General features: G+C 37.2%; 1 protein-coding gene across 4 annotated transcripts in view; it reads left to right on the plus strand.

Annotated features, from left to right (window-relative positions):
* LOC127430465 (netrin-G2-like) overlaps window positions 1-26,399 on the plus strand; it is an 88,794-nt gene that overhangs the window by 53,122 nt on the left and 9,273 nt on the right. Inside the window, exons 6-14 of one of the 4 annotated variants that reach the window (XM_051680247.1) lie at window positions 6,288-6,350; window positions 8,606-8,812; window positions 11,082-11,150; window positions 11,700-11,810; window positions 13,987-14,139; window positions 14,229-15,221; window positions 15,554-15,730; window positions 17,065-17,139; window positions 23,773-23,940. In XM_051680247.1, the coding sequence (XP_051536207.1) occupies window positions 6,288-6,350; window positions 8,606-8,812; window positions 11,082-11,150; window positions 11,700-11,810; window positions 13,987-14,139; window positions 14,229-15,221; window positions 15,554-15,730; window positions 17,065-17,139; window positions 23,773-23,940 (2,016 nt within the window). Of the gene's footprint in view, window positions 1-6,287; window positions 6,351-8,605; window positions 8,813-11,081; window positions 11,151-11,699; window positions 11,811-13,567; window positions 13,673-13,986; window positions 14,140-14,228; window positions 15,222-15,553; window positions 15,731-17,064; window positions 17,140-23,772; window positions 23,941-26,399 lie in introns of all 4 variants that reach the window. The other 3 variants (XM_051680248.1, XM_051680249.1, XM_051680251.1) reach the window with 3 other exon arrangements.

Raw genomic sequence — 26,399 nt, forward strand, 5'->3', positions numbered from 1 at the left:
GCAACACACACACACCAGAAAATCAGCCAACATCTGAAAAGGGCTTTCCCAGAAACCAACAGTACAGCTGGTAGGCTTGAATGGCTCACTTCTACCTCAGACACACTCTTAAAAAATGTCACTATGGTAACCATATTTTGCACCAAAAAAGTTACTACTGTAAAACAGATTTTTTCTGAGAGGAAAATGTTATTGCTCAGAGTTTTTGTCCTATTTTCCAGTAAAAATATCTAAACATTCTTAAAACAAGATATATTTATTGGGGTATGAAAAATAAACTTGTTTTCCCTTTGAATTAAGTTTCTTACCCCATTGGCAAACCGTTTTTTCTTGATTGCTGCATAAGCCTCTCTAAATTTAGTTAGATTTCTCAAAACAAGACTTATTATCTAATGCCATTTTGCTTGTCAAGTTAATATATCTTGTTTTAAGAATGTTTAGATAATTTTACTGGATAAGAAGAAAAAAGAGTTCTCAGTTACAGTATGATTCCTTAAAGTGTTAACTTTAATACTAATGCAAGTAAATTTTTGCATTAAAAAAAGTGTTTTTTATGGATATTTTTTACTATATTAAATACACATATATACAATTGTCTGTCCTGTTTATCACACTACTTTGTTTTAATATTTAACCTGAAATTATTATTTTTTTTAACTCTTTTATTTTGTAAAAATGGCAGAAAGTCACACTCGTGGTGTTCCCGGTCAAAAATGACCGACCCATTAAAATGTATATAAATCTCTCATTATTAATATATTTTCACTAGATACCGCATTCAATCTTTTTGTTAACTTGATTTCTAGTCATTAGAACAGGTTTTGTACTTCTTTTTGGAACTTTGGAACTAAAATAGCATTATTTATTGATTATTTTGACTATATAAAAAACTATTCACAAAATGTTATGTGCTTTTTATAACACGATTATTATTTTAGTAAACGTTGTTCTTACTCTTTGTGAGAATGTGAAAGTTCCCAAACACATTGTTATAATATTTTTCCTTTAGTTTCTTTGTTCCTGTTGGGTCAAGAATAGTTCAGAAGTTGCGTGGGATATCAAAGTGTGTGTGTGTGAGTGTGTGTGCGTGTGTGTGTGAATGTGAAAGTTCCCAAAACACGTTGTCATAATATTTTTTCCAATGTTAATTTGTTCCTATGGAGTCAAGAAAGGTTCAGAAGTTTCCTGGGATGTCAAAGAATCAAAGGGTGTTTATTTTCGAAGAAAGATTTGCTCACAGATTTGCTGAACACTCATTTTTTATTTTTTGTAAACATCATTCCTAATGGTCGGTCACTTCTGACCAGGAACACCACAGATGTGTGTATGTGTGCACATGTCCGAGCACACACACACTCACGCACGCGCCCTGTGTGTGTGTTTGTGTGAGTGTGCGGGTGTGTGTGTGTGTGCTTGTATGAGTGTATACACATGTCTGAAGACTTTATGTGTGCAAGTACATATGCACATATGTGCTCATCAGATGGTTGGACAGGCTCCTGAACGTACATTTTTTTTTTTGTAGCCCGGGCCATTCATTTCCAATGGCTGGTCATTTTTGTCCGGGAACACAACAGATGTAACAAAATGAAATGCGCGTAAAGAAAATGGTCCAATTTTTTTGTGTTAAGTAAAAACAAAAAACAAAACAAAACAAAGTTGTCCGGGTCAAAATGACCAGAGCCCAACATAAGGGTTAAAAGGATAAATAAAATCAGACACAAATGAGACACTTGTTGGCATACAGTAAGAGTACTAAGCTAAAAAATTCATGTGGATAGCACAGCTCAACTTATGCAATTAATTTAATATTGGAAGGATTTGATGAGTTGAGTTCAAACTGAAATCTGACTCTTGATTGCAGAATTTGGTATATTGGCAAATCTGAGCAATTTAACACAAACTCTAAACTCTAGGGAAGACGTGAGATTACTCTGCTCTTTTTCTCAGGAAAAGAAAAAGAAGTAGTAGTGCAAAAGTCTCCATTTGCTCTCCATTTGAATGAATGAATGAACGTTACATTTATATAGCGCTTTTCTGACAGTACACTCAAAGCACTTTACACAGTGAACAGGGAACTCTCCTCAACCACCACAAGTGGATGATGCGACAGCAGCCATAGTGCGCCAGTACGCTCACCACACACCAGCTATTGGTGGAGAGAAGAGAGTAGAGTTATACAGCCAATTAATGGATGGGGATTATTAGGAGGCCATGATTGATAAGGGCCAATGTGGGGAATTTGGCCAGGACACCAGGGTTACGCCTCTACTCTTTTTACAAAAAGTGGGATTTTTAATGACCTCAGAGAGTCAGGACCTCAGTTTAACATCTCATCCGAAGGACGGTGCCTTTTTACAGTATAGTGTGCCCGTCACTATACTGGGGTGTTAGGACTCACACAGACCACAGGGTGAGCAGGAATAGTTGGCCTCACTAACACCTCTTCCAGCAGCAACCTTAGTTTTCCCAGAAGGTTTACTGACCAGGCTCAACCCTGCTTAGCTTCAGTAGGTAACCAGGGAAGAGCTGCAGGGTGATATGGCTGCTGTCAATCATTTAATCTTGTTGGCGTCCAGCTATGGTATATTGGAGAAAAATGATGGTTACCATGGTACATTTTTGTATAGTATCTGTAAGATCGATTTCCTCACAGGTTTTTACAACAGTCAGTAGTCATGTTATTTTGCTTTTCTCGATATTAGATTCTGATTATTGTTCTACAAAAAGAGGTTTTAATGAACTACCCCTTCATTTACCAAAGCAACTCTTCCTGTGCCGGTTGCTGTGGAGACTGTTTCCATGGCAACGACCACCATGGCACTGCCCCTGACAACCACAGAAACCATGATGATGGTTTCTACAACCATTGCCCCTGACGTAACTACAGCCCTCAAGCCAACTTCATTTTCAACAATCCCTCAAACAGACAGCCTGACCGCACAGCAAACCACTGCAGGTGGGACAGAGAGCAGGACGGTGTAATCATGGTACAAAATTCACTTTTTGCCACACCTGTAAATGGCTGATCAATTTTAAAAAAATCTACAGGCCATAAAAATGTCCTACCATTCATGAGATGGTATTCTGTGGAGGACAGGGATGGAATTTATTTACTGAAATAGTTTTGCGTTCTCTCTAAATACTTTGCGTTCCCTCACAAATATTTTGGGTTCCGTCGCAATAGCGCCATCCATCCCTTATGAAAATTAACCATGGTTTTACTACAGTAACCATATTTTTGTAAAATAGCTATTGTGAGGGAACCAAAATGATTGTGAGGGAATGCAAAACTAACAGAAAAAAAATTCCCACCCTGTTCTTTAAAGGGCTCCATAGTATTCAGCATTATTTCATATTATAAAAAAATTCACAAAGAAATTATTCAGCAGGATTTCTCAGTAAATAGCGCAATTCATTCTGTCACCTGTTGCTAACAGAGTGTCCTAACCAGGCGTGATGTGACACATTTTGAGCGACAAGTAATTACTCTCCCCACTGAAAGCGAAAATGCTGCATGACACAACAATCTCAGCCAATCAGAACATATTTCATATCAACATAGGTAAAGCTATGTGAAGGGGGATTTTAGACCAATGAGTTTTCACTGTAGGTGGAGAAATCTAAGTGTGATGTGACAAACCAAGCAAAATGTCCCGTCTTTTGTCACAATCGCAGCTGGTTAGGACAGAAACTCAGATTAACATGGAACAGCCAGTGTTTTTCTACTCGCTTTTGGAACTTGGCAACTTTTCATTTTGGACCCTGGTTGTAACTACGTGAAGGTGTAGGTACAGGAAGTGCTTGTTTGTGTTTGAAACCTAGTTAGCGCTGTTTTGAACACATATGAAGGATCACAAAGCCCTTATACTGTAACTGTGGTGCAACCTATGAAGTACATAAGGTTAAACTTTAGAAAGTTTTTTTTTAACATCCTCCCTCCCTTACACACACACACCCACTTACAGACAGGGTTGACCTTATGCATTGTGATGGGGTGAGTTTCAAGGATGCGGAGTAGATCCCTACCCCTCTTGTCACTGTAGTGATGGTTATGAGTCTAAGTTTTAAATCGCAATCTGTCTGTGTTCACGTGGAAAAGCACTTAGTGGAAGTGGAGTCCAGAACGCTGTGATGTCAGGAATTTAAGAGCGTTTGTGTAACATCGCAAAGCTTTAAACTGCCAGTCACATCACACACACACACACACACACACACACACACACACACACACACTACACTACATCTAACTGGTGCATCATTATTCTGAGAGACCGAGGGTTGATCTGTGCAGGCATTTACGATAATTTGCCAGATTCAGAGTGTTTTGGTGGTATACACAGGAAAAGATGTCATTGCATCCACATTAGAACTAGAAATGAAAATGGCGCAATTCTAATTCTCATAAGTTCAAAAAGGGGCAGCAGGGCAGACACAATGTGTGTGGTGTGTGTACGAACTAAGCTATAGTTGAAGAACTCAGTTTTTTGACAAAACCTTCCTTTGGGGACATTAAGGGACATCCACGATTAGAAAATTGATTTATAAAAACAGAAAATAATATAAAGAAATGCAATACGTTTTAGGGGTAGTGTTAAGGGTGGGCGATATACCGGTAGAAATGTCAACCAGCAAAATTGTTTCTAAAGTGGTCGTGCAAAATGTCGCTGCATGGTAAAGAATGCGCATTCCAATCAGAAGTTGCACTACAAATAATCAGTTATAATGGGGTTTTTTTCCGTCATTAGTTACTTTTACATTTATTTTTTTGCATTAAAAGGGGCCTTTTTCTCACGGGCTTGGATGAGAGCATATACTTCACTATCACTATACTTTTTTATTATTTACTTTTAAATAATTGTTATTATTTTTAATATGTTTTTAAATCACTTTCCATAAAAAAATGTATATTGTGATATACTGTATATCATTATCGATAAAAATTTTTAATTATATTGTACTGTAAGTAATATGAGAGCTTGGCAGTGTGATATTGCAGATTTTGTTAACTTTTGTATGACAAATTGCTTGTTATGTTCCTCATTTGTAAGTCACTTTGGATAAAAGCGTCTGCTAAATGACTGAATGTAAATGTAAATATTACTTCTTGCTTATATTGCCCACCACTAGGTAGGGTTGGTCTATAGTAATTATAGAAGCTTTGTATAAAAACTATATACAGTAAGACTATGGTGTGTCCCCATTTAGATAGCTAAGTAAATGTCTATCTGTGGGGTCAAATTTTGCCAACATGATGTGGTCCAAATGTCCCCATAAGAATAGTAAAACCTGATATTATCTACATTGTGATGACCAGTTTACGGTACCCATGAGGAAAACCACGTAATTAACACACAAAATAATGTCCCCATAAAAATAAAAAATTGCAAAAAGGTTTTTGTGAAGGTTAGGCTCAGGAGTAAGGGATAGAAAAAACCATTAGCTCAGTATAAAACAACAGAAGTCAATGGAAAGACCCCACCAATATAGAAAAACAAACATGTGTGTATGTGTAGCATATGGCCCAGAGAATTCAAACTCATAGATCATGTCCATGTTTTTCTCTCCCCTGTAGTCTTAAGGTCCAAGGGTCTAGCAAATAGGGGGCACAACTACACTCATACAAACACACACAAGCATGTAGCATGCACATGCCACACTAACACAAACACACACATGTACACACTCTCATATGTACAAACAAGAAGACGAACGGGGGAGATGATATGCAGGCCAGTGTGTTGAATACCCTTTCTTACACACACACACACACACACACACACACACACAGGCAGGCAGGGATTATATGATCAGTGTGTGAGTGTGTTCAGACAGGGATTACGAGGTCACCATGGTGAGCCTGATTGTCTGGCTGCTGGTTGGTCAATTGGGCAGACAGCCACAAGAGGAAGAACAAACCAACACACACTCAGACATACACACAAACACCACATGAAATGACATCACACATCATATTTGGTCTCTGGGTAGTAAATTAATTTTACGTTCCATTAAACTCAAAAGTCAGAATTCCTGAGAATGCCACTTGAAGGATTTACAGCTTGGAAACTCCGGCAGAAATGTTCAAACCTGACTTTGCCAAGATGCTGGAGTATAATGCCACAAACATCTGGCATTGATTGGAACGTAGTATACAGTATATGTAGTTTTACTGTGTATCAGAGTCTGTCTGTTTGTGGACCTTGAGGTATGTTTCAGCTAAAGGCCTGAAGCAGTTATTATCATATATTTTATGAATTGCTGTTGTTCATATTTAATGCTGACAGTGACTGATGCATCTTCTGAAGATTTCACTACAACAATAACTGATTCTCCAGCTTTGAACACAGGTGGGACAGTGTGACCCTTAAAGGCCTCAGTAGTTGTAGAGATAAAGTAGCAGCCTAATTAAATTTTAATGTAAAAAATGTAGAATTTTAGAGAAATAGAGCTAGAGGAAACTTACATAGGGCACATCCACACTAATCAATTTTCTTTTGCAAACACATTGATTTTGTTATGTTTACGCCTATCATCCACATTGGAACGACATCTTTCTCCACCTTAAACAGAGGTTTTTTAAAATTCTCTCCATTACCGCATACTTTGGAAAACAGTATCGTTAGGAAACTGATAAAGGAGGTTTCAGATGTAGATGTATTAGTGTGGACATAGCCTTATACTGTAGTTTAATATGTAAATATTACTATAAACCTTTAATATAAACTAATAGTAATAATATGACATAGTTCAGTGAATTCCATTCTAGGAGTCTCTGGGGGTGCGCTAAAAAAGTATTTGTAATGGCAGAAAGTTTATCTAGCTATAAATGTACTTGATAACGTACATGTCAGTGTTTTATTGACGAATACAATTTCAAATTACAAGCAGTACTGATATCAGCCATTCAAGCACAAATTTACTGTAAAAATATCTAAACATTCTTAAAACAAGACAAATTTACTTGAGATGCAAAGTAGCAAGATATTTTGTCTCGTTTTTTTAGAGAAAAAAAAAGGAAGAAAGAAGGGTAAGAAAGAACTTGATTCAAATTGAAAACAAGTTTCTTTTTCTTACCCCATTGGCAAATACTTTTTCTTGTTTAAAGCATACACCCCACTAAATTGTGTTAGATTTCTCTGAAAACCAGACTTAATATCATATCATTCCACTTCTCAAGTAATCTTTTCTTGTTTTCAGGTTTTTTAGTAGTGCTGTCAGCGTTAACGCATTAATGCATGCGATTAATTTAAAATATTTAACGCGTTAATTTTTCTTAATCGCGATTAAGGCATGTACCGATTTGACATTAGATTCTGACATTTTGTTCAGCTCCGTGTGAGTTGTAAATACAGTTAGATGGCGGGCCTTTGCAGTGTGTTTAGTGGGGACATTACACTCATATACACACGACAAACAAACACACAATAGTGAGTCCGTGCCAATGATCAAGTGCTTTAGAAAGATTTTTCAACTTTGTGCCCGAGCTATTTTAGTGAATTTCTGTCTTTATCCTGGGGAGTTTGGAAAATGTTATTAAAGCATTTTTGTTACATACTGTATTTTGTTCTATTGTGTTGTTCTTGCCAAAGAACAAATAAATGCATTATGACAGGAAATAAGTTATATAGAGTCAAATTTTACTACTTTTAAAATCTGAGATTAATCATGATTAACTATGAAAAATTATGAGATTAATTGCAATTAAAAAATTTCATCTACTGACAGCCCTAATTTTTAGCTATTGTTTTTTTAAATTTTTTTTATTGTTTTTGCAATGAACAAACACATTTGTCACAAAACAATTGCATCATTTTTTTTGCGTTACTTCTGTAATACAAAGTCAATTGCAAAAATGCATGATTAAATAACAATTTAAGAGTAAAAACTGTCCTCCATTACTCTCAATTTTTAAGAACTTTATACAACCATTCAGGTCCACATCTCACTAAATAACTGTATTTATGTCTATTTTTGTATATATATGTATTTTTCTTTATATTCAAGTTGCATTTAGTTATAAAAGCTAATACATCTGTTTCTAGAGTAATTGGGGTGCTTGACAATTGTCTGATAAGAAGACGGTGCACGGTCTAAAAGGTTTGGGAACCATTGTCATGGATTACCATATCCAGAGTAATATATCATACCATATAATGTACTTTACATAGACTATAGTTTTTCCCTTAGTATACTATAGAGCTTAATGATGATGTAATGTTCCTTAATCCACCACAACTGCAAATGCAACAAAACACACCGACAGTCCAATCTGTACTAAATAATGTACTAAAATAATCTAACTGCATATCACTTGAGACCTTGAAAATGTGCTCTAATCAGATAAACCGATGACACACTGATTTAATTTTCTAACTCTACATGGATGTAACACAACACATTCATAACTGCCTCTGCAGTGCAGAGTGGGATCTCATTTGTAGTGGGACGCCCCCTATGTGACTTAAAAGGAACTGCAAGAGCCAAGATTTTAAAATGCATGGTTTTTTTTTTCTAACTCAGGAGTTTGTTTGTGTGTGTGTTCCATACTGACTTGTGTTTTTCTACCCTATTTCTACTACATTAACCTCTCCAATCCCGTTAGATGTCCCTCCACCAACCATTGAAACACAAACCATAGCTAAAACAGAGATTACGACCCCTCCTACCACTACTGAAGCCCCACCCCCAAACACACCCCCTCCTAGTCCTCTCAGTGAGCTACCTAAACCACTTGCTCTCACTGAGGCCACGCCTCTCAAAGCCACAGCCCTGGAGGAGGGGCCTGTTCCTGAACTTCCAGAGAGCAAAGGTATGTTATGGCCACTAGTAGGTTTGTGTGTGCTCTAGCGATGTTAGTATTCTATAGAAGCCTCTTTCACTTGCAATTGTTCTGGCATTCAGAGCGTTTCAGCCAAGCCAAAGCTCAGTGACTGTGTTGCCAGTAAGTCATCTACTCCAACCGACCCCATGAGTATTGCGGGTAACGGCTGCAAAGCATGTGCACAGTAGGAAATCAATGCTCAATTAGACAATGTTTTCCTCTGTCATAATATAGGGTGACTTTGCATCTTTCAGCACAAAGCAGATTAGGGTGGACTGCACATATAAAACATAAACGATCCGCTACATGCTCACACACATTGATCAAAGCACACGTACACACAAGAGGAATGAATACTGCATGTTGTTTAACGAGTGAAGTCCAGCTAACATGAGATGCGCAAGCTCAGATCAGAAAACTTCAAGCTGGCATGAAAAAACAGAGGGATTAATAAATTGCTCAGCTGAGACGCAAAACAAAGTAGCTCCTCGGATGGATTTAATCAAGGTGGAGTTCTTTGAGAGTCCCAGTGGCATGCAGCCATGTACGTGTGTGGATGCAATTACAGTATGGTCATTGATGTTTACATGTATGAGCTTTTGTGTACCTGAAGCATCAACTTGTAAACAAACAAATCTGTCTGTGGAAATAATGTTCGCAATTAAGTCCCTGTAGTTTCTTTGTCTGTTTAACGTTACATATCACATTTGATATATTTGTTAAATACTTATTGCTTTCATTTTCTTACTTTAAAGTCAAACTGTTTAAAGTCAAATATTCCGGGTTCAATAAAAGTTAAGCTCAATCAACAGCATTTGTGGCATAATGTTGATTACCATAAAAAATTATTTCTACTCTACTTCTTCAATCTATTAAATTTGAGGTTTCAGCCAGGCACTTACAATGGAAGTCAATGGGGCCAATTTTTAGAGGGTTTTAAGGCAGAAATGTGAAGCTTATAATTTTATAGAAGCACTTACATAATTTTTTCTGTTTTACTTGAGCTGTAAAGTTGTTTAAATCTTCGTTTTTACATCGTTTTAGAGTTTTACAGTTTACGGAATTACGTCGTCATGGCAATGAAGTTGTTAAATTGGATATAACTTTACACAGAAAAGGTTAGTTAGTGATTTTATCACACTTAAAGCATGTTAACATGCATATTGTTTATGTCTTGTGGCTATACTTTTGAAATAGTGTGTATTTTAACGTTTACGGGTTGGCCCCATTGACTTCCATTGTAAGTGCCTCACTGTAACACAGATTTTTGCGTTTTTTTTTTTATTTTTAAGAAAGGAGGGACAAGTCAGAATCCATTTTTGTGGAAATCAACATTATGCCATACATTCTGTTGATTGTATTGAACCCAGAATATTTCTCTAACAGTGCTTGAGAATTATGCACCAAATAATTTTTATGGTATTTTTACATTATAGCAACTACTCCTTAAATGGTCCGAGACTTAGTGAACAAACATTAGCCATTGCATTTGCTATTGCAGGGATAGTCCATCTAAAAATGAAAATTCTGTCATCATTTACTCACCCTCATTGTCGTTCCAAACCCGTATGACTTTCTTTCTTCCCTAAAACAAAAAAGGAGCATTTTTAAGGAATGTTCATTCTGCTCTTTTCTATACAATTAAATCATACAACAAAGGCATACAGTGACCAGTGGATGTCAAGCTTATAAAATGACAAAATAAATAAATAAAAGAATCATAAAATAGTTCCTACGACTCGTTTATTATATCCCAAGTCTTCTTAAGTCATACAGTTGCTTTGTGTGAGGACCAGAACAAAATTAAAGTCATTATTTACTAAACATTTTCCTCTCCAGCATAGCTTTCAAATCTCAATGGTGCTTGCATATATTCTGCACCTCATAAAACTTCACACCAAGTTTGATATCAGTGAGAGCAAAAACATGTTCTCATAGTCCTATGTCTTGTGACCAATCATGACACACCATGTTTGTATGTGCACAAATATTAATCACATTAATAAAGCATACATTTTAAAGCCAATGCACTATTGGTACAGATCAGAGAATCAAAACCATCTGAACAGAAATTTCTTCAAATTTAGTTTTGGTCCCTCAAATTGTCCCCACCTGTATTCTTAGTCACATACTTGTAGGTAGTGTAGTTTCAAGCAGTAATATTGTCATCACATTTACGAAACTTAAGTGGTAATTAGTCAAACAATATGTTGATGCAATATCTTCTGAATATTAAAACTTTAACTTTTCCCTCTAGAAGCCTCAAAACCTGAGAAAAAGGACTCAGGTAAACCTGGGAAGCCAGTGAAAAAGACAGATATGAAAGGTAATGAGGTAGTGTTTTAGCTGCGATGTAGCTGTTTCCTTGGCTGTCTCTACTAAATGCTGAAATCACTTTTTTTTAGTGCAAATAGATTGCTGCCTTTCATTTGACCCAAATCCCTCACAATCCACAAAGAAAGTAGATGATTTGTATGTGTTTATAGTTTGAAATGTTCAAGTTTTTAGACATTGCATGCTGAATTTGAGGATTTGTGCTGTTTGGTACTCATGGTACTGGTGTGACTGTGTTGACTAAAAGGTCTGGAATAAGTATTGCTTGTGTGCATAAGGGTGAATGGGGTGTTAAGCTGTAAGACAACGTGACTGACGTGGTTCAAAAGCAGTTCAAAACCTGATTGTTACTTCCTAACTTCAGGTTTATTAAACGGATCCCGATTAGGTCTCGTAGGCATTCAGTCAGACTGCTTAAGAGCAATTCATGATGCGTTTGGTGTGAGGGAAACCACATTAACACACAATAAATGAAAGAAATGTGGATGAGAGAGTTGGTGTATGATATTTTGGACTCTAATGGGATATATCACTGTTTCAGCACCTCCAAAGACTAATGCAAAGGATCCTGGAAAAAAGGTTAAACCTCTAGTCAGAGGTGAACAAAAGGAAAAAAAGAAAGAAGCACAAATAAAAGCAAATGAGAAAAAAGGTATAAATTTCAGAGGTGGTGAGACTAGTAGATATTAGTCCAATGTAAGATAGCTGTAGACATATAGGTGTAGGTCTTTTTATATGTGCACTGTAAAATAAAATAAAATATAATTCCTGCTGAGAAGGGCCAGGTCAGTAGACAGACAAACTAAGCTAAACATGCAGAATCTAGAATCATAGAGTCTTTAAAATCATGTTGACCCCTTTATAGTTTTAGAATTGCAAACATAATTTTGTATTTCCAAAAAATCTCACATTTTCTAAAACATTTCTGCCTGGTGGTCTGAAGTCCCACCGAAACTGAAGGAACGAGTAAAGATTCCTGCACCCAGCGATAAAAAAGCTGACAAAGAGAAATACATAAAGAAAGAAGAAGGTACCAATTAGTTTGTTGTATAGATACTAGGGATGAGCATTTTGGTAATTTTGTCTACTCGAGTACTCAGACTAATTACTCGTACTCGTCGAGTACTCAAGGGGCATTGACATGTACATAACTGTATATATAATAACATGTCTTTGGCTGCTGCATTGCATCTTGTTGTTCCAGTGTATCGTCTATTCATTATTATAGGCTGTTATAAAATAATCTGTTACAAAATGTACAAAAGATTACATAATCAAAATATAATGCATCATATTTTGTCATTATGTGAAGATTCACTGCCCAACTCAATGACAGAATGTGCACAAAGCGCGTCTGTCTGTTCTTCCTTCAGGTTACCATAGCAATCTTAGTAAGCGCGCACCAGTTTTTTTTAGTGACTGTCTGAACTGTCTATTTTCAAATCGTGGTGGGCTTAACAGAAGACGCCATAACCATCGTGTTTTTAATATGCGTGTTAAGTTGAAGTTCAGTTTTGAAGACGCTGCATTCTGTTCCATTTAACTGCGCTCTTTCTAGCTGTTTGAAACACTCGCCTGCTGTATATGCGCTGCTTCAGCACGTTGAATCCACTGCCACACGCCTGGTGTGTGTGTGTGTCCAAGTGTTCGCTCCTGTGGGGAAAGCCGTGATACTCCGTATTGTTGTTGCTGTGATGATTCATGGAGCGTTCCATTCAACTCGGAGAGTCAGAATTTTCACCTTTCAGCTGGGAAAAGTGCAACGGAATGACACTTTATGTCGGACTTCTAACTTGGAAACTCGTGCAGAAATCTTAAACTCCCATTTCGTCGAGATGCAGGTGTGTGTTACATCACGCAAACATGTCGGCTCCCAGGGCAGGGAGGTTTACAGTCGGTGACAAACATTCACTTTTATTAAATAATATCCATTAATGAGTCAAAGATCTTACATTAAATGATAATAAAACATGTTTAGCAAATGTTTTGCAGAGACAGGTGTTCAAAACACGGTAATTACACTCTCTTTTGATGATCGTAACGATAGCATTTCAACGTTGTATATCAGTTTGGTTGCTATGAGACGTCTCTGACAATCAATGTACCTGTCAAAATCACAACGTAATCATTCTCAAAATTAAAAATAAGCTCCCTCTTTGACACGATTGTGTTTAGTTGTCAGGTATTTGTCACTGGATTTCGAATTAAGTGAAAAGTCACATCATGCATGATCACCATCGATCATCGTTTTCATGATCGGTCATTGCTGCCACGTCTGAGTACCTGAATATTCGAGTACTCATGCCCATCCCTAATGGATACACAGAAATGCTTCTGTACCTGTGCGTTTTGGAGAGTTTCTTACAGCCTTTAATATCAAAGTGACATTAGCTTTCTGTTAAACTGCAGTCCCTCAAAGACCTAAACTCCATCCCAAGGAACCTATAAAAAACATGGCACCCATAGAAAAAGAGATGAATAACAAAGGAGAAATGGAGAAAAAGACTGAGAAAGGTAATTTTAAGTGCATAGACGTGGTAGATGTCCTCTCAATGTGATGAATTTGTGGTTGACAGTGAAAAGTATAACGTAAGGATGACAAAATGTATTTTAGTCTGGTCTGATCTGGCCTGTAGTCACAGTAGATCATGAATCTTGTGATTGTTTTGAGAAGTGAGCATATTTATTGAGTATAGTGGCAAGTTATTGCTGGTTAGTTTCGTGTTTGTTCAGCTGCTGCTTGTAGAGCACAGTTAGCTCACTACATGTGTGTTTGTGTGTGTTTATAAGTACCAACATAATGATCATCTCAATTAATTGCCCCCAAGCATTCCCTACAGCACCTCCAGTGGAGGATTTTGGGAAGGGTGAGGAGATTTCTAAGAAGGATGCGGAACCTTCTGGGAAAGACAAAGTAATTGATGAAGAAATGAAGAGAGTGGAAAGTGTTCAGGAGAATGAGGGAAACAGGGAGGAAATTGGTACAAATACACTTTCAAAGAAGTACTTTAATATCTTTTTATTCAACTGTTTATCTGCTGTGTTTTAAATCCCTGAATCATTTTATTAGCCACCAGTGAACAAGTGACACCAATACTTGAACCTGTTGCATCAATGCCAGAGTCTTTCAAGCCAATACCAAAGTCCATTGAGTCAATACCAGAGTCTGCTGAGTCAATACCAGAGTCCATTGAATCAATACCGGAGTCTGCTGAGTCAATACCAGAGTCTGCTAAATCAATACCAGAGTCCGTTGAATCAATACCGGAGTCTGCTGAGTCAATACCAGAGTCTGACGAGTCAATACCGGAATCTGTTGAGTCAATACCCGAGTCTGGTAAGTCAATACCGGAGTCTGGTGAGTCAATACCGGAGTCTGGTGAGTCAATACCAGAGTCTGGTGAGTCAATACTAGAATCTGTTGAGTCAATACTGGAGTCTGCTGACTCAATACCGGAGTATGCAGAGTCAATACCGGAGTCTGGCGAATCAATACAAGAATCTGTTGAGTCAATTCCTGAGTCTGGTAAGTCAATACCAGAGTCTGCTGAGTCAATACCGGAGTCTGGTGAGTCAGTACCAGAGTCTGGTGAGTCAATACCAGAGTCTGGCCAGTCAATACCAGAGTCTGCTGAGTCAATAGCAGAGTCTGCTGAGTCAATACCAGAGTCTGTTGAGCCAATAACGGAATATGTTGAACCAATACCAGAGTCTGCTGAGATAATACGGGAATCTGTCCCGCCAAAACCGGCACCTATCAAGCCAATACGGGAGTCTGTCAAGCCAATATCAGAATCTGTCACACCAAAAATGGAATCTGGCCCACTAGTACTGGAGTCTTTCTGGCCAGTATCGGAGTCAGTCACACCAAAAGAAGAGCCAGTTTCACCTGTTGTCAAGCCAGATGAATCAGTACTAGAGCCTGAAATCTCAGTAGCAAAACCTGTAATGCCAAAACTAGAGAAACCCAAAAAATCAGAGGAAGCAGAAAAATCCTCACAGAAGGAAGGAAATAAAGAAGAAAGGGAAAATGAAGGGACTGATAAACAGACAGATGCTGAAGGTATGGTTTGTTAAGTGGTATCAAACTGACTGTAGAATAGTGAAAAAATCTTTTGGAATTGTTCTCTTCATTTCTTGAGTGCCATTGTGTAGAAATAATGGCAAGAAAAGTCTTTACCTTATAAAAAATTATAAACACATTTGTAGACTTGTAAAAATATTATCACCCCTAAAAGAGTATGTCTTGTTGACATAATTTATCCACTAAGATGGAAAATTGCATGCTTTAAAATGGCATTTCTGATCTATGTAGAAAAGGTAAATCATCTTTTTGTGGCTAATTTAGACATAATTTATATAAGGATTGCTCAGTCCTTCTCTTTGCTCATCTAGTGCCGCCCAAACCCTCTAAGGAAGAGGGTGAAAGAGGAGATGAGGAAAAAGAGGATTTTTTAGAAAAAGAGAGTAAAGGAGAGAAACCATATGAAAAAGAGCGTGAAGTAAAGACTTTTGAAGAGGAGTGGAAAAAGGAAGATAAAATAGAGGACAAAGATGAAGAGAATAAAAAAGGTATTTTTGCACACACAGTGAGGAAGACTCAGAGTGCATTGTTGGTAGGACTGGGCAATATATCAAATATTAACGATATTATCGCGATAATTTTGCTGACGATGTAAAATTGACCAATATTTTTCATAAAGAGCACATCAGTAGACTAATTTCACGATCCGTAAGGGCTGTGCAATTAATCAAAACAACATAAAAATGGCGAGTGGGCCATATGTGATTATTAATCCTCAAAAGGCTGCGATATAAAGACAGATAAACATGGTCTGTGAGCGCTTCCAAATAAACCGGTGACGTGCTAATCTGTGCACGTGTGGCAGCACTGTCAGATCAGTTCACGTGCATTGTGAAATCAAAATAATGCAGGTTCAAGCATTCGTGCAATTTCAAACATTAGTAACCGCTACAAGTTATTATACAAATCTATAAACGTGGCACAGAATAACAGGATAGGAGGAGATTACAGCGTTACAGGAAATACATTGTAAACTATCAAATACATATCTCCTTTTCTGTCAAAATAAAGGGTCCTTGTGAAGTTGAAGTAAATACGACAGAACTTTCAGTGTAAAAATAAAAGCTCCAGGTGAAGGTGAAGTAAACAGGACAGAAATATATTGCGCAAGCCTAATAATCAGAATAATCATGATAATTCAGCATTATATTATAATAATAAACCTGGCGTGTCCCACAGTCATAATTTTGTATTTTGCAACTGGGTTTCAAAAACAAGTCATTGTGTATGAATTATAAATATAAAAGTGCATCTCAATGAAAATTATTGAATTTCATTCTCCTTTGTGTTTATTTAGTGAAAAACTAAATAGAAATGTTAAATAGATTTATATTTAAAGTCTTTAAAATATTGAATCTATTTGGCTACAATGACTGTTTGGATGAAATGATATTTCCTTTGATTAAGAATAAATAAATAAACACTTTTGAGCCATTTCAGAGAAAATACATAATTATCAAGATATATATCGAATATCATCAATAGGCCGAAAAATGTTGAGATATAATTTTTTAAGACATATCGCCCAGCCCGAACTGTAGGTAGTGAAGTCAATCACTGTGTATGCATAGCATAGTCACTAGAACATCAGCTCAAGCATTGAAGTACTTCTGTATACTAGCCTTTTATATTGCTTAATTTATAGAAGAAATTCCATATAGTAAGTTTGCACCAATAAATGTGCCTTATGATGGCAGTAGACAACCTCCTGAGTGAGTGTGTGTGTAATCGTGTGTATTGATAGATGAAGAATTGCTTGTCGTTGACTCAGTCGTCGTGTTTCTAGATAAAAGTGTAAAATATGACTTTTCATCCTTTGAAGCGCTTCAGAAGTTCTTATTATCTGGAGGGCTGCAGACAGTGCAACTAAAAGGAATCATATATGATGACTTTAAAGGTGAGAAAGAAGTGATAATGAGATGCAACAAAGGGTGAGAGAATTCAGAATGCTCTGTGTAGGTGTCTTTTAGAACAGTTTTTATGGACCCTTTTCACATTTCCAGCTCTGGAACGCAGAAGTGAACTATAGGGCTTTTTACAATTGAAATTGTTAACCCAGGGTAATCGAAATCCTGGGTTATCATGTTTCATGTTTCACATTGTTCATACTTTACCCTGGGTAAATAATTATCCCCTGGGTATCCATGTTCCGAGGTTTCACACTGTTCATTCGTAAACCCCGGGATAACGTTCTTATTTGCCATGTCAATAATTGGAGAATTGGACAAATACAGTTTGCAACGCACACGCTGTAATGTTCGGCCTTATCGATCGTGCTAAATAAGAAAGGGTTTCTGATCTTAACTGAGCCATTTTATCCCATCCCCTTCCTACACCGGAAGCTCTCTCAACAGCGCTATGATCTGGGTTATCCTCACCAATCATTCTCTCTGAGCTCTTCTAGTTGAGTGCGTCAGTGAGTCCATGGCTAGGTGTAACCTTGAAAGAATACAAAAGGAGAGTCATGAGTCGGTACATCAGATGAAGTATGGATGGTACCAGGTGAATGAGGATTGGATGTAGCTGCATGTGTAGTAGGCAGGTGAGTCAGGGAAACAGTTGCTCGAATCTAGCTTTTTCTTCCATTGCCGATCCCTGCATAGACACAATTCACCACCTCTCTCTCTAGTGTCTCCAGAGCCTGATGCATAAAATTCTACAACGTGCCAATTCGTACCTCCATAATTTCTCTATAAGCCATTTCTCGATTCACAGTGCTATTGACAGAGTCTTTAAAATCTTTTTCCAATTTAACCAACTGGTCTTTAAGAGCCTTTACCTCAGTTCTTAATTGGACACAGTCACACTAATGAAGTGAAACCTCCATTTCAGTTACATCATCATCAACATTGTTTTGGTATAAATAATTTAACAAAGAAGTTGTGTCCCTCACAGAGCTGTTTTTATCCCTTAAGAGTTGATAAAATCAACGTCCTCATTAAAACCAGCATAATTTTTGGTCTCCATTTCCTTTTTATACACAACACTACCCAGCGTAACAGATCAAACAAACTCCACGTACGGGCCACCGCTATGTAACGTTCGGCCTCATCGACCGTGCTACACACAAATAAGAAAGGGGTTCTGATCTTAAGTGAGAGTTGAGAGAGAGAGAGAGTGTGTGTGTGTGTGTAAGTGAGACATTCAAACAATACAATAATTACCCAAACCAACTGTGTATTTGCAACATTCACAAAATTCACATTGAACAATATATTGTTAACAGACATAGAGTATTTTTTTATTGTGAATTGTTCAATGTGTATATTGTAAATACACTGTTTGTTTGGGTAATTATTGTATTGTTGGTTGTCTCCCTTTTTTCCACACACACACACACATTCTCTCAGTTAAGATCAGAACCCCTTTCTTATTTGTGTGTTACACGGTCGATAAGACAAATGTTACAACGCAACCTATCAATGGAGCTATTCTTCTGTGGAAATGTCGCCAAGCAAATCAGCTCTGTTTGTTTTTCGTCTTCTGAAACGATGAAAAAAACACATGCAAAAGGATTGTAATACTGCCTCTTCATCACACCAGTTTGCCGTCACTGTTTAACATTTTAACGGTTTAGGTACCTTGTAATGGAGAAAGTAAACAGCGAGTGAAGGTTTTTGCAACTGTAAAAAGTGCATGAATATTAAATGAGGTAAGTGACGAGGAATTATATGATTGGTTAGGACCCACTTTATATTAGGTCTCTTTAACTACTATGTACTTAAGAATTTGACACAATGTACTTATTATGTACTTTGTGTCAAATATGTACTTTATTAATTACGTACGTAATAAGTGTTGTTGCATTGTACTTACATTTAAAGTACCTGCATTTAAATACAACTGTAGTTACACTGTTAAACTTATTCCTAAACCTAACCCCAACCCTTACCCTAAACCCTAAATCTAATCTAAACCCTAACCCTACCCATAAACGTACCTGTACCTCAACCTTAGTAGCAGCAAATGTGAATCTTGTTAGAATTTTTCAGAACAACATGTATTTACACAAGAAGTACATTGTATTGATTGTGTTTTAATGTTAGTACATATTAGTTAAAGACACCTCTTATAAAGTGGGACCATTGGTTGTGTGTTGCTAAACAACTTTCTATAACATCCTATCACCGCATCATTTTAACCCCACAAATGCGTTGCTCACATCCTTTCCACCCCGGGATAAAAGTCAAAATTACAAGTGTGAAACTTTGCTTTACCCGGGTTTAAAAGTGGGGATTAAAAAGACAATAAACCGGGGTTTAGCGCAGTGTGAGGAATAGCGCGGAACATGGGCACCATTATTTTTGCATTCCTATTTGCTTCAACAGAGAATGAGAAAATCCTCTATTGCGTTTTCCACAATTATCGAAAAGAGGAAAAAATAGAGAGAGGTGGATTACAACAGTCAGAAGAGAAAAAGATGCCAAATTTACTGTCACTTCCTCAACAGCTGGATTTGAAACCAAGTGGTCACAGCATTGGTGACTAGTTGGCCATAGTTAATGCCAGGTTAAAATAATGAAAAGTTTAATAATATAAATATACATTAAATAATTTATTTTTAAAAGTCAAATAGAAAAATAGCTAGATTTATCCTGCAAAATAAAGATGTGCACCATAGTCTGTGAAAAGGGTCCATTACAGCAATTATGAGAGGTTGATAACTATGTAGAGTTCGAGAACATCTGAAATAGTTTGAACATTTTTACTCTTGAGAGTTCAAAAGATCTATCGTATAATAATGTTTTTTAAAAATAAAGGTAACTGTGAAGAGTGTTTTTAATTAAAGGGACAGTTCATCCAAAATGAATATTCTGTCCTCATTTACTCCCACACGTTTTGACTTTCTTTCTTAAGTGGAACACATAATGACATGTTAGATATCAAGCGCTATATAAATGTAACGTTCATTCATTCATTCATTCATTGTGTCTTTTTCACCATACATTGAAATTTAACAGTGACTAAGGCAGTCATCCTGCCTAACATCTCCTTTTGTGTTCCATTCAAGAAAGAAAGTAAATAACATCAGGGTGAGTAAACGATTTTTATTATGAACTATCCTTTTAATGACAGCACAGATTGTAAAATGTTACAGTGTTTTACAGTGTCAAGGCCACATTTACACTAATACATTTTCGGTTGAAAATGCTTTGATTTTGTTATGTTTAAGCCTCTCATCCACACTGGAACTGGTGGAGGCACTGTTGAAAACGCTCTCTAGTACTGCATACTTTTGGAAATGATGACGTTAGGAAATGTGTGGTCTGTGTAACACTTTACAGTTAATTTTTCAGAAAAATAGAAAAACTGTTTGAAACTTTCATTTTTTCCGGTTACTTCAAGAATGGATAAATTTCTTGCTTTTAAGTCCTCGTGGTGGCGTAGTGACTCGCCTCAATCCGGGTGGCGGAGGACAAATCCCAGCTGCCTCCGCGTCTGAGACTGTCAACCCGCGTATCTTATCATGCGGCTTGTTGAGCGCGTTGCCACGGAGACATAGTGCCATCCACCGAGGCATCCACGCTCAACTCACCACGCGCCCCACCGAGAACGAACCACATTATAGCGACCACGAGGAGGTTACCCCATGTGACTCTACCCTCCCTAGCAACCGGGCCAATTTGGTTGCTTAGGAGACCTGGCTGGAGTCACTCAGCACACCCTGGGATTCAAACTAGTGAACTAGCGAACTCCAGGGCTGGTAGCCAGCGTCTTTACCACTGAGCTACCCAGGACCCCTAGAAATTATTTTTTGAATAATTGACTCATCACCAATTTTCAATTTTTACATTTTTTATATATTTTTTGTCTTGCAATTAGCGCTGTGGGCTGTACCATTAGCACGGGGGTGTGGGTTAGGGAACGAACTGCATATACTGTACGTTGAGGAGCAGGCTTGCCCAGGGATCGACAACCAAAGGCACACGTGCCACCTCTGCCACGCGGAGGGGTTGGAACGCAGGCAATAGCAAGAGAGTGGACAAATCATTCGTGCAACAAACTTGGCGCCAAGCTATCTACACTTTAAGTGGGTCGCGCAAGCATAAAGGGTTTGGCTTTATGTTGTTCGCTCTGCGCAGTGGTTGATAGGGGTTTGATCTTCCAGTGAATATCATACAAGGAGAAATGGACCTGGTAAAGTGCAATATATGCTCCTTAAAAAGGCCTTAATACATTAAAATATTATTATTATTACTACTACTTATAATAATAATATTAATTAGGTTGCGACCCCTGTACCCTTTTAAACTCCTCAACGTCCATGCAGTAAGTAATATGCAGTCCGTTCCCTAACCAACACCCCTGTGCTAATGGTACAGGCCACCCACCTACAGAGCAAATTGCAAGACACAAAAAAATTGAAAAATAGAAAATTGTTTATGAGACAGTTATTAAGTCACAATTAAGAAAAAGTAAAATGGAAGAAAATGAGATAAAAGATAAATTATCCATTCTTAAAGTAACCGGAAAAACATTTAAAATAAAAGTTTCAAACTGTTTTTCTATTTCTGCATTTTGATTGGTATGGTCTGAAAAATTAAGTGTAAAGTGTTACATGGAGCATGCATGTTAGGGAAATAAATTAGTGTAGAAGTGGCCTAAGATGTACAGTATAGGTAACTGGGAAAGGTTTCAGAACATGTTATTGTTTGAGAATTAATGAGCTGTAGAGAGTTCTAGAACATGTTAGCATTTATTTGAATGATAGATAACAGTTCTAGAACATGTTCCAGTGGATTTGTCAATCAGTGAGCTGTACTGTAGAGAGTTCTAGAACATGTCATAACATGTCACAAGTTGACCGTCTCATTTAGTTTTTCAATGAGTCAATTTCCTATCCCCTCCTTTCTAACTCTCTTTCATCAATCCCTCCAACGCTGCTTCTCTCTATAATGTGTTACGTAAGGTAAGTGTGTGTGTGGCAAGCTTTCATTTATATTTAATTGCTTTGCCTGTTCCTATGTGCTGAGACAGGCTCTAGTCTGTACTGAGATCTTGCTCTCTCTTTTAAAGTGCACATAAATATTTGAAACACTTCTGACAAAAAACAAAAAACAAAAAAACAATTTCTGAAATACTAAGAATTCTGAATGCTGATTAAATGGTCTGGTAAATATGCATTTAAATGTACATTTGTATAAAGTGACTTCAGTATTAAAGATCATTAGAGAACTGGCAAGCTTTTCATTGAACACAAACAGACACACAATACAAACATCTTAAAGATTTATACAACCTTAATTATTTGCTATGTGTAGCCTGGATCCTACAATGGATTATATATAGTTTCTCTGTTCAAACACTGGTGAAATGTTTCACACATCTCACCATCTTATTTAATTCACACAGATCCAGATACCATTTTATCCTGTTTGAGTTTGCCAAATTAAGGCCCTTCAACACGATTTGTGTCAATGCTTCCCAATACACTGAGGAGCTAAACATTAAGCTATTATATTAACCCTGGCACTATGTTGCGTGTAGGTCGAACAATTTCAACTTTGACCCCATTTACCACTGACTTTTTAAAGTGCAGCTAATGATTTCTGAACTCTTTGCAATATGCATATCATTATGTGGTCGGTGTCGGTGCGAAAATCAGGTGCAACTGCTCCTGTGTGCATCTAAATACATTAATGTGTACAAGACAGTTTTAAAGGTGTATCTTTACATTTAGAGAAATCCATGTTTTTTCTATCTACAATGTATCGAAGCAATCTGCCAGAATTTTTCTTGTTCTAAGCTCAAATAAATATTACAGTACACCTTTCGTTTACCTTGGCTATTTTCACTATTAACTGTGAACAGTTCCCACTTTCTTGCTAGCTAGCAGCCTCGTAAAATCGTCCTTCTGTTATGCTATCTGCAACATTTTTCATAAGGACATCAAAGAGAAACATGACACTTTTATTAAGAGATGCAATGATGCCATGACGAGAGTCATGTCACAAGGAATTTACCTCTCAAAATGATTCGGATTCAATAAATACTGTAAGTGCGACTTGAAATCATGTCTCACCTATGCACTGAACATTGAAACTCTGATTGACAGTATAGAAAAGACATGAAAGAGGATACAGGACAGGTGTGAACAGGAAAGGGAGAAGCCCAGTAGTGTGACAAAAAGATCTGTTTTAGAAAATGGAGGAACAGCTGTTTTAGAGAAACACATCTGTCATCAGATTTCCCAACATCCCGGTAGAACACACATACACACCCTCACAAACGCCACACACATGCAGGAGAAGTGGGGAAGACTCCCGTAAGAGTGTTCAAGATATCGCTCTGTCAGCAGTATACACACACACACATCTCAATTTCAGCTGTCAGTACTGCGGGTTCAGCTAGAAAGACACAAAAAAGAAGCAATAGATCTTCATTGATTCGCCATCAGATTTGGTCTCCATAGCATGGACACATCCATTTCATCCCATTATCTGTTTTTATCTTTCTCCTTTCATTCTTCCGGTCCTTCTTAATTTAAATCCAGTGTTTCTTACTTCGCTGTTTTCTCTTTTGCTCTCAGATTGTGAATGTAATGGACACTCTAACCGCTGCAGTTATATAGACTTCCTGAACATCGTCACGTGTGTGAGCTGCAAACACAACACGCGTGGTCAAAACTGCGAGCATTGTCGCATGGGCTTCTACAAAAACACTTCTGCGGAGCCTGATGACGAGAATGTCTGTGTCGGTGAGTAACTGTGTGTGTGTGTGTGTGTTTTCAAGAGGATTTAATCTGAAATGTTACACAGTTATTTTTTAAGATAAGCAACAGGTTATCCACAGGAATCAGTGGAAATTGCAATCATATCCTGAAGAAAATATTTTAACTTACACTCACACTGACTGGCTAGACTATGCACTAAATAGACAGCCCAGTCTTATGACAAGTCGTAATAAATAGTACAGGTTGCGAAATCGTAAGAAAACTTACGAGTTGCTCGCACAGAAACATGAGCACTGGAGCGCTGAATGCAGACTGTTTTATAAAACGCAGACTTTTGTGGTTTAGTACTCGTGCAAGTCCATATCGCGATTGAGTTCTTTATTCAATCAATCGTGCAACCTTAATGGATACCACACCGATGTCTCAGAGGTCAAAGTGTGCAGGTTTCAAAGTGTTTTGAATGGTTTCCCCCTCATCATGGACAGTAAGTGCCACTTTTACAACTGCCACGTCCGCAATGCTGGTTTTTCCACATTAATGTGAAAATGACAAAGACTAGAAATGAAATATTGCATGTTCTTTGGAGTGCCAACCCTTCAACATTTTGTGGCTATTATTATCTCTGGATTGTGCATTTAATTTCACATAGATTTTACAGAGTGTGTGGTTTCCAAAAAATCTCATGTTCATTTTTCCAATTATTCATACAGCTTATTATTTGATTCATTCAAATAAATGTAATATTATCACAAGTCTTCATTTATAACAGGCTGAACTCTCTATCTAATGACCCGTAGATAAAGCGGACTGTTATTTTTAATCCTTCCAGTTGAAATTTGTGCTACAAAAATCCATAACAGCTTTAACTTATCAATGCTGGCAAGTGACCATGGTAAGCACGATAATCCACGGCTAACTGTGTGTTAAATGCTTCGCATTGGGTGGTTCTTTTGCCTCCACATCGTGCATTAAAATCATTTAACGCACACTTAGCCGTGGATTATCCCTTATTTAATACTACTGAAATAAAGCACTGAAAATAAAAATAACTTCGTGAAATCATTCACTCCTATTTACTGCCAAGTTGCCTTCAGCCATTTTTAAAGCTGGCACGCCCTTTCCAACATCACAACAAGCAGGTTTAAGTTTGAAACCACCGTTGTCAGTTTCCTAACGTCATCGTTTTCCTAAGTACTGCATGTGGTTATGGCGAGCATATTCAGAAATAAAAAGTCTTAGTTTTCAGTGAAGGAAATATGCCAAATCAAATTCAAATGATTTAGCAAAATCAATGTGTTTTCAAACAAAAATGGATGAATGTGGACGTGGCCTAATGAGTTTCCCTGATAAATATGACTTTGCTTGGTCATTAATGTGCATGAACTCAAAATTACAATTACTGAAACTTCACCTTCATGCTGCAAAACTAAGGTGGGTTGTGCTACACAATACTCAGTCTTAGGCAGTTGAATTATTTTGTCTGTTTAAGACACTAAAAGCAATTGTCCTGTCCAAGCAGTGTAGACACTGAAGTCGGCACCAGGGAAATCCAACTGTCAGGAGTCTACATCAAAGAATCTTCAAGAGAAAAATAACCAGGAAACCCCATCCAACTGTAACAAATAGTGATACATTCAGAGAGCGATGCCGAGGACATAATAAGAAAATCGGAACAGGAGAAAGATAAAAACAAAGAACAAATAGTGGCCCCCAAAAATTGGACACATTTGGACACTTAAAACACACTTAAAAATGTAGAGTATGAATGTCTTTGCATTATTTATCAAAATATCAAAGGAAGTGGTATTCATTTTAAAGAAATATAGCAAAAACACCTTTCAAGCACAACATTTCACAAAAAGAAGTTTTTTGGTTTCAGATTCTAAAACAATATATGGATTGTTTAAAACTGAGACAAAAAGTATTGTGGCACTTTGGCCCCGATTTACTAAAGGTTTATATGTATAAAAACATGTGCAAACTTGATTGCACGATAAAAAAAAGTTCTGAGCTGATCTACCAACGTAGATGCGCAAAATAGCATGTGTTGCGTGTTTCTCCGAAATTAATATGCAATTTAGAGGCGTGCCTCCAAATGCACATAATAAAGGGCGGTGTAGATGCAAATGAATCAGATTGCATCCGCAAAGTGATTTATCAAGCCTGAAAGTCATTTCAGAATCGGAAACTACGAGAGCAAATTAATACAAATGAAAGGCAGGTATTATTGCTGTCATTGTGACAAAAAGGAGACTTTGAGAACAGATAATACATAGACACACATTAACATGAAATTAAATTAATACTCATGAAAAAAATGTTTTATTAGATTATTGTAAAACTCGATATCATAACTGATAACATCATAAGCCTACTAACAATTTATGCCCGAATTATGTCGTAATTTCATGTTTTAAACTTTGTTTTTAACTGCCGAAATATTGCAGAATATTTTAAGCATTTTAATACTTTCCAGTACTCGA

The sequence above is a fragment of the Myxocyprinus asiaticus genome, chromosome 40, assembly GCF_019703515.2.
Source record: "Myxocyprinus asiaticus isolate MX2 ecotype Aquarium Trade chromosome 40, UBuf_Myxa_2, whole genome shotgun sequence".
Lineage (NCBI taxonomy): Eukaryota > Metazoa > Chordata > Actinopteri > Cypriniformes > Catostomidae > Myxocyprinus > Myxocyprinus asiaticus.